This window comes from Periplaneta americana, chromosome 6, assembly GCF_040183065.1.
Source record: "Periplaneta americana isolate PAMFEO1 chromosome 6, P.americana_PAMFEO1_priV1, whole genome shotgun sequence".
Lineage (NCBI taxonomy): Eukaryota > Metazoa > Arthropoda > Insecta > Blattodea > Blattidae > Periplaneta > Periplaneta americana.
Window position 1 is genome coordinate 89,758,298 of NC_091122.1, and position 18,557 is coordinate 89,776,854.

Consider the following 18,557-nt stretch of genomic DNA (forward strand, 5'->3'; position numbering starts at 1 on the left):
ACATTGTTCGAAAAAAGAGGACAGATTTAGGCTTAGGCTTATATTATATTTTAAATTACGTCAATATCTATTTCATTACAAAATATTTACAGGACAGATTTAAGCTTATATCATATTAAAAGTATGTTAATATCTATTTTATTACAAAATAATTATGAAGAAACTTAATAATAATGATTTTACAGTTAGCTACATATGAAAGTGATGGGAACTATAATGAAATTAAAGAGAACAGAAAATATCTATTTAGATATACATTCGCACCTCGATTTGCTAGCTACCTCTGAGCAACGACCATAACAAGGAGCAGCAAAGGGAGTTATGACCGCTGGTAAAGAGTATATTCCATTGATGCTGCTGCCACCTACAGGCAAATTACTTGAAAACGGTAAGTAACTATATAACATTATTGCTTGAAATTGCGTCAAAGCAGATAATTTCAAAATATCAGGCATACAAATTACGAAAAGGAGGACATTTCTTGATTTTTTAAAAATCCGCCCAGACCCTGGACAAAGGCCTAAAAAGGAGGGCATGTCCGGACAAAAGAGGACGTCTGATCACACTACTCATGAGTCATGACTAAGGTGTCTAATCCCCCAGTGTCTACTTGCTATAATTTTCAACAGGTTAAGTCTTTTCATACATTGTTGTACACTGTTTTTTTAAGTAGGTTATTTTACGACAATGTATCAACATCTCAGGTTATTTAGCGTCTAAATGAAATGAAGGTGATAATGCCGGTGAAATGAGTCCGGGATCCAGTACTGATAGTTACCCAGCATTTGCTCATATTGGGCTGAGGGAAAACCTCTACCAGGTAACTTGCCCCAACCAGATTCGAACCCGGGCTACCTGGTTTCGCGGCCAGATGCGCTAACCATTACTCCACAGGTGTGGACTGTACAATGTTACATATATGGTATTTCCGTAATAATTTTCCATTTAGTGTGATGCCAAGAAGTGTGGGATTTCTATTGAATGCTAATTGCTCATTATTTATAGCTAAAGTTGGCGACAGTTTTTTAGAGTACCTTCGTGTAAGAACTGTTTATTCAGTTGTCTTTGAAGAAATTGTGAGATTCCATTTTGAGACCCATTTAGAAATGATATTTAAAGTCATTTGTAATCTGCTTCCGACAACTTCTGGAGTAAAGTGTGTGGACCAGATGGTGATATCTGCATAAATACTAATTTTTATGTTTGTAGGTAACTGTATTGAGATATCATACAACATGACATTAAACAGTATTGGACTGTTGGAAAGTAAATAAGCACAGAAAATGTTCACCTACAACATTTTCTTTAGATGAAGCAGAGTGTGACATAATTTGATATCTCCAAGCTAGATTATATTTCTGTTTTTATTAGTTACTATTCCAGAAGACACTGCATAAGTGCAGAGATGTGGTTTTCAGACCTTGCAACTCGTCTTCCGCCTCTCTTTCTACATACATGAAAAATATTTCCTTAACTACCTTCAATCAAGTACAGTAAAATCCCTCGTATCCAGCACCCAAATAACCGGCAATATCAAAACAACGACACTTCTGGTTAGGCAAAAAAACAAAAAAAAAAAAGTTTCAATCTGTCACATTTCCACAGTCTGGGCAGTCAGTTTTGCCAAATTAGGAACTTCGCACGAACTTTCATTTTCAGTGAATATTCGAACCTAAAATTAGTGTATTATTTGTGTTGTGTGATGTGTTTTAATAAAAAAAAGTTTATATGTTTATTTAATTATGGTTGGGCCGTCAGTGTTGCCACATTAGGAAGTTCGCACAAACTTTCATTTTCAGTGAATATTCGAACCTAAAATTAGTGTATTGTTTGTAATGTGTGATCTGTTTTAATAAAGAAAATCCACACAGTTTTTATATTTATTTAGTTATGTTCGGGATGTCAGTGTTGCCACATTAGGAAGTTCACACGAACTTCAATTTTCAGTGAATATTCGAACTTAAAATTACTGTATTATTTGTGTTGTGTGATATGTTTTAATAATGAAAATTCACACTGTTCTTATGTTTTATGAGCAAGTGATAGAGAAATAAGCTTCACATGGCTGCAGTTTTAACATTTGGCACCATGAAATATGAACTTTTTTTTTGTATATACCGGTATTTAATCAATTATCTGGCAAAATCTCGTCTCCGGAACTAGCCTGGTCCCTTTGGTGCCGTATAAGAGGGATTCTACTGTACTTAACATTAACTCAAATTATGTGATGTTGCACATACTGTACAAAATACACGCAGAAACAACTCCATTTCAGATAGTGAAATCAAACTGTTTGGTGACAATTTCCAGCACTTTAACAGCATAAGTAAGTTTTTAAGTAACTCTTCTTCTCAATTTAGATTATTAACCTGTATATAATGGTAAAGAATAGAGGCATCTCTTGTGAGACAGCCAGAATTCTCATCCAGCTGGAATGTTGTATTTAACAATTCTGGCTATCCTATTTTCTGACATCCTGTTCATTCCATTCCAGTCTTCTTCTTGTGATGCATGTTTCTATTGGCTGGATTCCGCACTGCTCTCTCAATATTTTGGATTTCATACGAAGCCTAGTTTTCCTGGCTATTTTTCTTAGAGTACTTATTCCGGTATTTTCCGAATTGTTTAGTTTTACTAGTTTCGGGACATGTCTTAGTTGCTTATGAGAGGATTGGTCTTATGATCGACTTATAAATGCTTTGTTTCTTTCTTCAAATATTTGTTATGTCATAATGAATCATTAAGACAGCCTAAATTGTTTGCTGCCTTGTATGCCTGATGTTTCACCCAAGTTTTCAATATGTTGTAACTTGCGACTCATATTTCTAAATAATTTTAATTAATTACGTATTCTATAATTTTCCCTTTTAATTCCGGCTTACATCTTAGAGCTTATAATTACCTGCAACTTTTTCACCCTAACTAAGCACTTGATCACTTTTATGCGATGTAATTTGTTCTTATGATACAGCAAATAATCTTACAACAAATAGTTACGTAATCAATTCTAAAGCTACAATTATACAGTCATTGCGTTTCACAAATAAATCGAAATAGATCAGAAAATATCGTAAACTGTACCACTCACCTAAACGACAAGCAGACTTTTCTCCTGACGCCTCCTTTTGACCAAACAAAGAATTATGGAAGTCACTTCTACTGCCATAAGTGTTTCTTACTCGAGATGTCTTAACAGTCTGAAATAAAATTACAAAAACAGTCGGCTAAACAAATTCATTTCTACCTTTTTTTAAAATCTGAACATTAATACTGATTTGATTATTATATAATATTTTCATCAATGAGCCTAAAAACCCTGAGGCTGAGGGTGACCGTCGGTGGATAGATGGAGCTGGAATGATTCTGAATACTTGATTGAATAAGGGACCCTGGATCAATAACCTCTAAGAGACATATGCACCCTATCTCATTATCTCCTGGCTTAGTTGCCTCATGAGTGATATCTTACTGGTGTTACTTGAGGTTCAAACCTGTCTTCGGACAGTTAACTAAACAACAACTTATTAGAGGGCAGAAGTTGATGAAATGTAATTATTTTATTTAACTTTTAAAATGATGCCTTTTAATACAGTAATGAATTTTATGATATAACACAACAAAATGTGCAATTTTTAGGTTGCATTTTTTTTTGTCTGATACCAGTATGTCTTTTTTGTAATCATTAAAAACTATTTTTTTCCAATTCTTATTGTTTTTGTAGCATTTAAAAAATTGTTTTAGTTTCCAGGAAGTTTACATACAAATCATAGTTGCTGCTTTTCCATTGGTTAATATTTTACTTTGCTAAGAAAACTGACCTTCAGTAAGTGGTCACAGAGATATAAGCTGACAAAGAATATAGATTTTAACTGGAAAAAAGACTTCACTGCACCATACTACTATTGTTCAGCTCTCAGTCCACAAGAGTGTAAAAGCCCAGCTGTGGAAGATATTTAAAATTTTCTTTTATGTCAAAGGTAAATGGGAAGGGGAGGACAGTGAGAAAAGAGAATAGGGTTTTAATTGTTTAATTTCTGATCACCAATATGTTGGGAGGAGGGGATCCTGCTTTAAGACGATCTTAAACTGTAGATTGTCATTGTTTGTAGTGAAATAAAATATAACTTCATGGATGGTTTCAATAACTGAGATGTCTCCTGGAATAAGAACTTAAACTTAATGTACAGTAGCGTGCAAATTAATCCGAACAACGTAATTACTTATGCAAAAACATTCAAATGGGATAAAAAAAGGATCTAAGACATACCTCAGTAATCTATGTGGCCTCCCTTGTTCCTAATAACAACTCTGAGACGATTTGGCATGGATTCCACTAATTTCCCACAAATATTCATTTCTTCATCGCGAAACCATACACCAATGAGGGCAGAAATCATCTTCTCCTTTGTAGAACAATCCATTTTTTGCATTCTTCTTTTGCAAATTGACCACAAGTTCTCATTGGGGTTGATGTCGGGTGAATTGCCTGGCCAGGAGAGTACCTGAATATTCTTCTTGTTGAAGAATTCTGTAGTTTTTCGAGACGTATGGCATGGTGCCAGGTCTTGTTGAAACACACCTCTGCCATCCGGAAATGATTTTTGCAGCTGGGGTACAATTCTGGTTTCCAATAAGTGAATATATTTGTCAGAATTCATCATTTCCTTGATAGGTATTAATGCTCCAGGCCCTTCATGTGTAAAACAACCCCAAAACATTACTTTAGGGGGGTATTTGGGTGCTTGTTGGAGATGAGCTGCTGTTACTCTTTCGGATCCTTTCCGTACGTAAGAAACACGGTGGCCATGGACCTCGAAATGAGACTCATCGGAAAAAAGTACATTCTTCCAGTCATTCACTGTCCAGTGTTGATGTAATTTTGCCCACATTAAGCGTTTTTTGCACATAACAGGGGTTAGCAGTTGCTTCTTAATAGGCTTATGAGCCCTTCATCCAACTTCCAAAAGCCTACGCCACACTGTTGTGACGTGAATATTCGCCCCAGTGGTAGCCATTAACTCGCGGGTTAAGTCGACAGCAGTTAGTCTAGGATTTAATTTACTTTTCCTGACAATTAAACGATCATCTGCAGGTGAAGTCTTCCTTTTCCGGCCACAGTTTCCTTTTTTCTGGGGTGTGATGGATCCAGTCTCCCTGTATCATTTTATGATCGAATTAACAGTAGCCAAACCGATGTGACATTCTGCAGCAATTTGCCTCTGTGTCATAGAAGAATGCTCTGCTAATGTTATAATTTTAGACCGTTTTCGTGGAGCTGTATCCATTTGTGAAGACGACAGAATGTACACAGGATTGCAGTATTAAGTCTTCAACACAACTGAAATGCTTATAAATACAAAACGACAGGCAAAATGTCACATATTATAAAAAAAATAATAACGACAGACCTTCAACAATGGAATTACACGTACTACAGATGTCAATTAAAGCGGTATGAGCAGCTGTGAGGCCAACAATGACAGAAAATGTAAAAATATGTCGTGTTCGGATTAATTTGCACGCTACTGTACATTATGTCACTTCTTGTATATATTCAATCCTTAATAATACATCTCTCTCCAGGCAAAATATTATTTCCAACAAATACAATGTCGTTCTGTGCAATGCTGTTATACCAGATCTAAAATGTTTGATGCACTGTATCTCAAATTCAAGATTTTGTAGTTCAGTTGTTTCTTAAATCCTCATGTACATGAAATTAGTGTGGATCATTAATGTGATTTTAGGCGTAATAGACCAACTATTGACCAGATTTTTAGTATCTGACAGATATTGGTGAAAAAATGGGAGTATAAAGGCACAATTCATCAGTTATTCATGGATATCAAAATGGCATATGACTCAGTTAAGAGAGAAATGTTATATAGGCCTAATATACTTATTGAATTTGGTATTCCCAATAAGCTAGTGCGATTAATTAAAATGTGTCTCAGTGAAACATACAGCAGAATCTGTATACGCCAGTTTGTCTGATACTTTGTTCTTTTATAATTCACTGTGGGCTAAAGCAGTGCTCCGCAACCGATATGCTACAGCACACTGGTGTGCCTCCGCAAGGTGAAAAGTGTGACGCGAAAATTCATTAAAATTAAATTAAAATTAAAAGTGGTGACAAATCATGCTCAATCCCCGAATGTGTTGTGTGTGGTAAAAAACTCAGTAATGCTGCTATGGTTCCCAGTAAATTGAAATATTTTGTTCACAAAACAACATTTCTTTTTGTCAAGCAAAGATGTGAATTATTTTCGTCGGTTGTTGGAACAAAATAAAAAAACAAATAACACTCATGATGCCATCAGTACGTGTTTCGCAAAAAATGTATACATCTTGATTACACAACTTTTAACACTGTATCACTTCGGAATATATATGATGAGACTTTCTTAATAGATGCTTCACGTAAAAGCTTAGTAGCTCTTTCAGAGTTAGCTTTGATGCAATAAACTGACGAAGATGTTATAGGAACAGGAAGATTACCTGACATTTGCGTTACAGTTGGGGAAAATCTCGGAAAACCCCATCATACATATTCCGAACATGATTAATGCATATCAAGAAGGCTTTGGTTTCATTCAATCAACGCCATTTTATGTGATGCAGAATTTTAAATATTATCGTTGTTATTGTGACTGAATTACACTGTTTAGTAGTGTAGTGATCTGCGTACTGGACATCTACACAGAGGGCTAGGGTTCAAGTATTGGTGCGTGAATTTTTTTTTTTATTGTTAAATTTACTTTATCTAATCTTATCTTATTTAAAAAGAAATTTTGTAGTATATTAATTTGATTTATTAATTACTGCTGTCTTTAATGATACTATATTTTTGAAGTCATAGCAAGTTAGCTGGTATAGAAGGCTTCATTAGAGAGTTAGAGGTCCTGAATAGTGTCAGTAATGGGGGGGCTTTGTGTAGACCTACAGAAAAGGCCGTGGTTCAAATAATGAAAGTATGCTTTGCACCTATTTATTACGATGTTTAACTGTTGTTCACAACCAAGTTTGCAATGTGAAGTGAAAAGAGTTTGTTACTTTCATCTAAATAACTACAACTTTTATTTGAAGCGTTTTTTTATTGGAGGGTACTTTTACTCAATTAAGTTTATATAAAGTGTAGTGCATAATCCATTTCGAAATGTAAAAGACTGACAACATTTTGAGAACAGATCGAGGGCTTAGAGTCAGACAATGTTAATTCCATTAAATGCAACTTTACAGGAGAAAGAAAAAAAAGGTAGATACCGTTGTTTATTTAATGATTGCTCATTTGTTTATGAAGACAAACTTTTTATATTTTTACAATATGTAGCAAATTTATTCTTACAAACACTTCAGTGTGATTCAGAACAATAGCACTGATTTTCTTAGCAAAAATTTATACTTTTCGGAGATAACGTTCTATGACAATTTCCTTGAAAAATATTAACAATGTACAGTAGGCCTATACTGAATAAAAGTTAACAACAATGATCGGTGTCGCTCAGTCTGCTACGGAGCTTGCCAGCCAATCTGGAGTTGCGCTCAGACTGATTAACTGGTTGGGGTTTTCCGAGATTTTCCACAACTGTAAGGCAAATGTCATGTAATCTTCCTGTTCCTATAACATCTTCGTCAGTTTATTGCATCACGGCTAACTCTGAAAGAGCTACTAAGCTTTCACATGAAGCATCAATTATTCTCATTGATGAAGCATTGACGATCCCCGCTGTAGCAGTTCACTGTGTGGACCATTTGCTAAGAGACATTATGAAATGTAACGATCAATCGTTAGGTAATATTCCAATGGGTGGGAAAGTTATTCTCGCTACACTGGAAAATTACCACAGTAGCTTTGAACCGTGCTGTTACGTTTACCACCAAATTTAACTACATACACAATGTTGCCAACATAAGAACATGATTTTGGTCTGTGGTGTTGTTAGAAGGAGAAATTTGTTTCTTTTTCTCTCTACCTCCTTCGTTCTGAACATTACTGAGAGATAGCACCACTGTTACTCTCATCTATTGCAATCATTTTTCCCTGGACCACCAATTTGCTTGGACGACATTCCTACATAGAAGATTAAGACAGATCTTACAAGCAATCTCCAGTTACTAACAGTATGGTCATCAAAATTGTGTGTTCATTTTATCTCGAACTAAAATCTCTCTCGCATTTTCTTTTGTTTCATCATGGCTAAATGGATTTATCTCTTCAGTATCAATGTTTCTAGACGGTCATGGCCTTCATGACAATTTTTGCTTCGTAATATTGATAGACAGTAATAGGCTATAATTAAAGCTGTGAATAATTTCTAGTCCCCTAAAAGTTTTTTTTTTCCGTAAAAGGCAAGGTATTTTCTCTAGGCCACAAATAAAACTGCAACGCGGTCATAATTATGTAAGTTACTTAATACGTTGGTGAACATTAACCGGAAATTTACTTTCCGTTATTTAAATGATATTCCATGAACCACATCTTTTTCCTTTTTATTTCGTTGTCATAACCTACTTTAAGATCTTACTACAAAAGCATTTTCTCTTAGTGCATTCAAAACATCGTCGTTGTACTGCATAAATCTTGCACTTGACTCATAAAGTGATTTATTTAAGAATATAGTCGCGAATTTTACTACCACCATTTCGACTGTCTTCTGTTTGACACAGCTCGGTATGGCCCGGTGACTAGTGGCCAGCGAGTAACGTCGACTATCGACATTGCTCTGCCGTGGGTATTATCCAGTTGTTCTGTTATTCTTTTCAGTGGTGATTTCAAGCAGATATTGCCAGTGATACCAATGTCAAGTCGAGTTTAAATCCTGGAATCCTGCATTCAGAACAGTAGAATTTGGAATTCCTTTATTATTCATTTGATCCAAAATATGCGAGCCAATGTCAATGAACGAGCATTTTCTGAATGGTTACTTCAATTAGGAAATGAAACACATCAATCTAATAATCTCGGTGAAAATATTATTAACATTCCAAATAAATTTATATGCAAGGAAAACTCTGTTGCCAGCCACGTTTTTGGTAATTCATTAAATACTGGTATCACTGATGAATATTCGACCTGAGTTATTGTGTGTCCTCTCAATGACAATTGTTATGAAATCAACAAGGAAGTGATGCATTTAATTGTAGGGGATTCCAAGGAGTACTGCAGAGTCGACTCAATCAACATAGATGAACCGGTAGAAAAGTTAAACATACCATTAGAATATCTGAATTCCATTATATTCTCAGGAATGCCACCATACAAACTCATCCTCAAAGTTGGTGCAATTGTTATGCTCATCAGGAATATGAACTTGGGCTCTGGCTTAGTTAATAGAGTTTGCATAATGGTACATGGCTAAATGGAAAAATCTGTAAAACTTGAAATTATTAAAGCTGCTGGAAAGGGAAACATTGTTGTTATGCCAAAGATAAAGCTAATTCTACTGACCAAATATGCCTTTCTCAATGATAAGATTGCAGTTCCCATTGAGGCTGGCATTTGCTATGATCATCTACAAGGCAGAAGGGCAGACATTTAAGGAACCTGGCCTCTATCTTTCTGAGCCTGTGTTCCCCCATGGACAATTATTGTATGTTACATTCAGCTATGTCAAGAATTCACAAGATACAGAAGTTGTCATTAGAAATACAAGTGAACAAGGCCAAGATGGTGATATAGCATATGCCTAAAACATTGTTTACAAAGAAATATTATTGTAATATAAGTCTAATTCTAATTGTGTCAAATTATGTTTTTCAATCAGTGACTCAATTGTTCGCATATTCAATTTGTAAAGTTAGATTTTATACAAGGAATTGTGTTTGGATCAAATTGCTGCCTTTAATGACATTGTACAAAGGTATTGTGTTCTTCATTGCTTTATTTTTTAGTCTAATTGTATATTTATTTATTTTTTAAATAGTCATCCAATATACAAGCAGCTATTGTTGCTTCAGGCCATTGCCTACTAATAGAAATGTGTATTTTCTACAGTGAATTAAAGTTCCGTTAATAAATGTGGAGTGTCGTTTCAAATCGTATTAAATACATCCTCGGTCGAAATTTAGTTTGAAGTGATTTCGCATAGCTGAGATGGTATTCTTCAAGACTGTGATCTCATACCGGAGCAATTCGCATTCTTTCCCGCCTTTTTTCTATGATGAAAATTATGTGTCGGAGCAAATCATATTATGTACAACTCCCATTAGTTAAAATCTTAAATGAACACTGTTGGCGAGCGTGGTGCACCTTCCCGCCATTATTGCGTTTCCCGCTGTTTTAGAACATTTTGAGGAGCTGTTATCACTGGTCATAATTAGTATCTACCATGGACGGTTCAGTGCTTGTTGGTGAGAAATCTGTTGGGAGTAGAAAGAAGATAAAATGTAATAAGACAAAAAGGGAGCTAGACATTGAAAATAGGTGAGTAAAGCCATTCTAAATATCGGTTAAATGCTAACTGAAAGTAATATGCAACTTAATTTTGATAAATTAATGCAGATGTAGTAGGTCAATGGCACAGCATAATTTAGAAACAAATTGGAAACTTCCTTTAGATACAGAAACAAAGATCCAGATTTAATGGAATTCACACCTCCCTGTAATCACAAAGAGGGACGGTTTAACTGTGGCAGTATTCCAGTTCATTTCTTGGCAAAAGCTAAACGAATAGTGTTCACTATTCCCAATAAAGTGGAACAGGACAGACGGATCTCTCACATGATCAAGGTCACGTCACCAAAATCTCGCAGGTCATCTAAGGATTATGGAGAGCGAAAGCGTAATTCTATTGTTGTAAGTTACGAGGTAAGTTTATCTTCTTGTTTTCTTATTATAGTAATGTGTTCAGTTCACCTCTGCAGGATGAGAAAATAAGTCGGGTGTCTAGGTAGATCTGGGATATGACTCGTTTTTATAGGACGAGATCAATACAGATATTCAGTTTGTAGTTATTCCTTAGGTTTCACTTTCGTTTAATATTTTCCAACTACCATTCCATAGTCTTTCATTTAGAATAAAATTATAAGTATAACAATACCGTTAGCCTATATTTTCGTCTCGATGGATGCGCCGACTAAATGCAATGAGTTTTATTATTGTCATAAAGTAAATCAGTCAGTAAATTAAATGGACGAAAATCAATAAAAATTGACATTACATATCTGTACCTCCATTTCTAGGTCAAGGTTGGTGACTACTCGAGACCAGTGTGCGCCAAATTTTTCCAAAAACTATTTGGTCTAGGTCAGTCCAGGCTATGTACAATAGCAAAATCTATTAAGAGTGATAAGGGAATCAGAGAGAGGAGAGGTGGTGACCGAAAGAGAGCACCATATGTAGCTAAGAAGAGGGCAGTAGTGCAATTTATCTCTAAATTAAGAGCAAGGGAATCACATTACAACAGAAGTAAAAGTCAGAGACTTTATTTGGCTTCAGACTTAAATATTGCAAAGCTCTTCAAAATGTACAATGAAAGTGTAATACCAGACTTAAGAGTAAAAAGATGGTTTTTTCAAAACATTTTTCGGACAGAATTCAATATAGGATTTGGTACACCGGCCAATGATGAATGCAGTTATTGCACACGCATGCTGTTCCAAATAAGAAACTGCGATGATACAGTGAAAAAGACTAGGCTCCTGGCCAATTTAGGCGCACATAGGCTTCGTGCCAAAACGTTCCATAAAATGATGAGAACAGAACCTAATGAGACACAGTAATTTTGTTTCGACTTACAGCAAATGCAACCGCTCCCGAAGCTCAGCATAGGTGAAGCATATTATTCAAGACAATTAGCTTTCTATGCTCTCTGTGTAACTGATAAAGCTTTACAGAAGCCAAATTTCTTTACGTGGAATGAAGCACAGGCTGGGCGGGGAGCTATTGAAGTGGCATCTTGTGTCACTACATTTCTCAGTGAATTCAATTTCGACAGTTCCACCAAATGCATTAGGCTGTTTGCCGATGGATGTGGTGGACAAAATAAGAACATGCATGTTGTACATGCTCTTGGTCTATGGCTTCAAAGAAAAGCACCTCCTCAGGTTTCTGAAATTCTGTTAGTTTTTCCGGTAAGAGGCCATTCTTTTCTACCAGCTGACAGAGCCTTTGGGGTAGTAGAAAAGGTTCTACGTAAGAAGAATGAAATTCTTAATCCTGAGGAGTATAAGGCGATATATGAAACAGTGGGGACAGTAAAATCTTTAGGCACAGATTGGCATGTCAGGGATTTCAAGCTCTTGGCTAATCAATTTCATAAGCTCAATGGCATAAAAGAAATGAAAAGAATAATGCTAAAGAAATGCGAGAAGAATGGGAAAGTGTATATCACTTTCAAAATGGAACCTACATACCGATGTGACGATCCATCTAAATCGTGTGCCCCTCTGATGAAACGTGGTATGTTTATGGACCATGTCAAAGTACCTCCGAAAGTCAATACCGTGAGATCAATTAGTGATGCCAAAAAATATGATTTGCGAAACCTACTCAGTAGTAGATTCGGAGACAATTGGAAAGAGGTTGATTCACTGAAATTGTATGATTTTGTTATTAATACAAATCAGATTACTGAAACTGAAAACAATGAGAATGAAGAATGTGATTGTTTGCATGAAGAACCAGGTATGGATAGAATTTAAAATGTCAATGAAATTGTGTGTGCAATCTAAAGCAATGATTAATACATTTTTCTGTGTTCAAGCCACATTTCATAAATTTGTTACAAAGCTTACTTAAATTTTGTAATATTGTATTTTAATACAAATCTTTACAACACATTTTTCATAATTTTGTTTAAAAAACTTACAAAAATTACTGTAATATTGTAATACAAGTATTCACACCATATTTAATAATTTTGTTATAGACCATAATAAAATACTGATATACAAGGATTCAAGAATAAAGTATACAGGGTGGGCACAAAGTCCCATTACTCCCTATTATTGTGTGTCATGAGAATAATGGGGAACATACTGATTATGTAGACACTTAGGTATACACAGTCAGTATACAGTGGTTATTTTGTTTGTAGGTTTGAATTATGACCGGAATTACATCAATAGAGTGCATATTTGAGGTATTTAAGATGTTTAAGAGAGTAACGGGACTTTATACCCACCCTGTAGATGCCATAATTATTTAAAATTTATATTCAATACGAGTTAGAGATCGACCCGGGTGGCCGCACGATCTAAAATATGCCTCTTTAGGCAGCACGGTCCGAAGGGATGCAGATACGAAAGTCACCGTTCTTTATCATTTTTTTTCCAGCAGAAAGCAATAAAAACTATTGATGTATCATCCTATCTAGTATGCTACTGTAAAATCCACAGAAAAGCTGTCTAATGACAGGGCACAATTCAACATGGTTTATAGATGCAAATCGTATTATGTGACAAAATCGCTTCAAAACGTATTAAATACAATGTGTCGGTGCAAAACGTATTAAGTGCAAACTTCAATTGACAATATGTTGCATTGGATTAAACAATCAGTGCCAGTGTTTATTACATTTGGTGTCATTTCACAATGCCTAAAAGGTGCCATTAAGATATTTAAAATTTTTCCATTACCTTAGCCGTGAAACGTTTTTCACGTTTCCTGTAAAATTTGTTTTTCTGCACTTAATACGATTTGAAACGACACTCCACAAATGCAACAGTCGATTTCTATTTTATAATAGTGATAACAATAATAATAAATTTTATTACATAACATAATTTTATTAAGAGTCACATCATATGTTTTTGAGAGGATTAACATTTTGGTGTGCTGTGTTGAGTCTATGCCCATCTAGGATGTTGCAGAACACTCGGCTGAAGCAAGGAGATGCACTATCACCTTTAATTTTTAATTTTGCTCTAGAATATGTCATTAGGAAAGTCCAGGAAAACGCAGATGGTTTGGAATTAAACGGGTTACATCAGATGCTTGTTTCTGCTCATGACATGAATATGTTAGGAGAAAATTCACAAACTATTAGGGAAAACACGGGAATTTTATTTGAAGAAAGTAATGAGATAGATTTGGAAGTAAATCCCGAAAAAATGAATTAAATGGTTATGTCTCGTGACCAGAACATGCTATGAAATGGAAATGTAATAATTGGAAATTTATCCTTTGAAAAAAGGAAAAATAAGTAGGCCTACCTTGGAGCAATAGTAACAAAATATAAATGACACTCGAGAAGAAATTAAACACAGAATAATATTTAGGAAATGCCTGTTATTATTTGGCTGAGAAACTTCTGTCATCCAGTCTGCTCTCAAAATACTTGAAAGTTAGAATTTATAATACAATTATATTACTGGTCGTTCTGTATGGTTGTGAATTTGGACTCTCACTTTGAAAGAGGAACAGAGGTTAAGGCTGTTCGAGAATAAGGTGCTTAGGAAAATATTTGAGGCTAAGAGGGATGAAGTTCCAGGGGAACTACTAAAACAACTGCACAAATAAATTGGATCAAAAATGAGATCAAGTTTTTGTATAAAAAGAAAGAAAACATAAACGTACAGTTATATGAACTATATTTAATAATTTCAAAGACCTTTGGACAGACATGGCCTCTCATCGACCTAGAAATTAATGAAAAGATCCATTCCTTAATGGAAAATAAGTACAATAATTTGAATAAGAAATTATACAACCTCATAAATAAAGTAGAAACTAAACATAATATTGAACAACAGAATCCAAAACCTAACAGGATAATTAATTTAACCGATGTAGAATTTACACAAGAAGAAATTAACGTTTTGAATCTGGGTTACAAATATAATTTTCCTCAACCTAACATAAACCAGACACTAGATAAGTTAGTAATTGAAACAGAAACAATAATACAGAATTGTGCTCACCCAAATAAAGATTTTCTCAGACATCAAACCGCAAAGTTAATAAAAGATTACAAAAACAATTCCAAAACAAAAAAACAATTCAAAAAAGCCAAACAAATAAAACGTAAATTAAATAACTTACAGAAAAAATTCAATGATAATAACTTAGTTGAAGTAAAAGCCGATAAATCCAATGTTGTAGTAATTTTAGATAAAGAAAAATATTGCAACAAAACTTTAGAATTTTTTTAGAAAAATCAAATTATAGAAATCAAAAATGATCCTACAGATATTTACCAAAAAGAAATTAGAACCACTTTGAAAACAATGCCAGATATTATCCCACCCAATGAAATGTTTAAATACATCAATAAAAATCCAAAAATTCCGTCTATGAAAACCTTACCCAAGACACATAAAAACCCCATAACAATGAGACCAATAGTAAATTGCATAAATTCTCCAAATTATAAAATATGCAAATTCCTCCAACGTTTTTTAAAATCTGCATTGAAATTACAACATTAATTTTGTACACAACAAAAAATTCCAGCCAATTAATTAACAAACTTCAAAATTTTAAGATTAAAAAAAACACAAAAATGTTATCACTAGGGAGCGGATTTTTATGTGCTAAAAAATTTAAATATATTTATTTTTTATGTGCTAAAAAGTACGAAAATATTTGCTAAAAACAAAAAAAATATTTGCTAAAAACAAAAAAATATTTGTTTTAAATATGACAAAAATACCTTACTTAGCTTGGAAAAAAAAATGTTACTAGGTACTCACCAACCACACTTGAGTGCTAGTAGTTGGCCGAGAATTGCAGTGAACAACAAAGGTCATCTCCAAATTCTCCATCACAAATGCATGCCGATTATCTCTGAACAACGACTTATATTGTGAAAATGATCTTTCCGCATCACAGGACGTCAGATGTGCATATTTAAAGAGAGGAATGTCGCAAACACATACACCGTCAATTTCACCTACAGGCACATCCTCCAATACTTGAGCAACTTTACACATTTTTTTATATCCACTGTTTTTCCCAAACACATTCTGGAATTTGTCCCTTGTAATTGTGCTTCTGAACCTGGTAGTGAGTCTAGTTTAATTTCCACGGCATCCACCTCCCTGTTTCAGACAACAGGTTTTTGGATGTTTCGAGTTTTTTTTTTTATGGTGTCACACAAAAAGCTTAAATTTGCTAATAGGAAAGCCATATCGTTTTTTAAATAACCATCTTTCAGTATATCTTGAAGGATATCGATTGACCAAGCCCAATAACAGGGAATCACAACAAGACATACTTACTTCATGGACATGAGCAAGAGGCGAGAGATTTGTTTAAATTAAAATTCATACCCGAGCTCTTATCTGTTGTGTTTCACAAACAAAGCGTGGAATGAAATCATCTTCAGCAACAATAAACATTCCTAATTATGTGTTGCAAGATCTCTCCTCCTTGTCCACGTTAATTTATTCTCTAATAATAACACTGATATGCTGCCTAGCAGTTCTCAGAACTTGCGGCGATACTATTACAAAAATGGATCACGGCTACACCACACAGCGCTTAGAAACTCGAAGCAACCAAGAATTCTTAAAAAGATAACGTACTTCTGAGTGACATAATTGATTTAGTTTTAAAATGTTTAAAAGTTCCTTTAAAAAAATTATTTAAGTAAAAAAACTCCAAGATTTATGTGTTTATAATAGATTTCCTGAAAATATGTATTTACATAATTTTTTTGTGAAAATATGTGTTTTTATGTGAAATAAAATTCGGGTTTTAAACTTGAAACATTATGTTTGGAATTTTTAACTTTGTTAATTGTGTTTTATCACACGCAAAAATATTTAATTACATAGAAATCCACTCCTTAGTTATCATTTGATATAGAAAATTTATATACTAACATTCCCATAACAGAAACTCTTGATATAATAGAAGAAAAATTACTTCAAAACAATATACAAAAATCCTTAATAGATCAAATAATTAAAGTATTACACATTGTAACTAAACAGAATTATTTCCAGTTCAATAACAAAATATATACACAACGTAAAGGATTAGCTATGGGCAATCCATTATCCGGTTTACTTGCCGAGATATTTATTCAAGATATTGAAGATAAGGAAATTAGTAATATTCTAAAAACACACAATGTTAAATTTTATAATAGATACGTAGATGATACCCTAATAATTTACGAAAACCAACAAATTAATGAACAAATATTAGAATCTTTCAATAACTTGCATAATAACTTGAAATTCACACAAGAAATTGAAGTTAATGTGATTCATTTTTTTAGACATCGTAATAAAAAAACATAAAACTAGATTTGAATTTAATATTTACAGAAAACCAGGAACCACTAACCATAGTATTCCCATAAATTCAGAACATCCTACTGCACATAAACTAAGTAACTTCAATTACATGATTAATAGATTAATACAATTTCCACTAAGCAAAAACAATTACAAGAAAGAATATAATAAAATAATACAAATAGCCAACGAAAATGGTTACAGTACTAATTTGATTAAGAAATTAATAAATAAGAACAAAAGGAAAAAAGAACTAAGCAATATATCTACGTTAACAAAACAAAATAACACCAACAAAAAATACTTCAGTTTATCATATAATAAATTTATATCTAGCAAATTAGCTAACTTCTTTAAAAAAGAAAATATTCATATAGCACATAAACCAACTAATAAACTCAATAACAATTTAAATAACAGACTTCAAGAAGTTAATAAACTCCACAGTAATGGTATTTACAGATTGGAATGTTTCACATGTAAGAAAAAATATATAGGACAACCCAAAAGAAATTTCAAAATTAGATACAATGAGCACATTTCTGATTTCAAACATAATCGTAAGAAATCCACATACGCCTCCCATCTAATAGACTCTGGACATGAATACATAAAACTTTAAAAATATTAAAGTCAGGAATAGATACAAAATTAATAAACTCTGCAGAAGAATATTATATTGCAAAACAGATTCAAATAGAGAACAGCATTCTTAATTAAAATTTGATTCAAATCCGGAATCCCCTATACAACCTCTAACCCCATCACAACGCAATATCCTTCCGCTTTAGTTGTTTACACGAACACTCAGTTCGCCTACGTCATATTAGCTACAGGTCCGAAAGCAGCAGGTCGTCCCACATCTTTGTAAGTACGTCTATAAATTAACATTTTCAATCATTTTCAAATTCTTCAAAATTTTGATTTCTTACTTCATTACAAATAACTACTTCAAACATAGGATGTTTCATAGTGACCTATACAGTTGCCACGTTCAAACGACGTGAGTACTTTCATTATCTATTCCAATCGTACTTTTAAATTTGATAATTCGCCACTTCTATTTCATATTTATATATTTCAGATATAACCCATCAATCATTGGACTCTACTGAACAAGAGTTTCACAGAATATTATGAAGTTTAAAACATAACACTACGTTGTTTTCTAATTTTAATATTATTTTAATTTTATGACCTGCAACATTACATTTTAATTATGGTGATGTTGTACATAATTAATTTCAAACAGTTTATCTACCACCAATGTAATGACTATACAGTTTGATATTGAGATATTGTATAATTGTACCTGAAAATGCCTGAATGGGCGAAAACGTTTGCAATATGTAATTTATGTGTTTAAAACT

The 18,557-nt window shown here is 33.6% G+C and overlaps 1 protein-coding gene across 4 annotated transcripts in view; it reads right to left on the minus strand.

The window, feature by feature from the left end:
* Positions 1-18,557, minus strand: part of LOC138701476 (uncharacterized) — a 44,427-nt gene that overhangs the window by 18,107 nt on the left and 7,763 nt on the right. For all 4 annotated transcript variants that reach the window (XM_069828374.1, XM_069828375.1, XM_069828377.1 and 1 more), the window contains exon 4: positions 3,089-3,197. In XM_069828374.1, the coding sequence (XP_069684475.1) occupies positions 3,089-3,197 (109 nt within the window). The remainder of the gene's footprint in view (positions 1-3,088; positions 3,198-18,557) is intronic.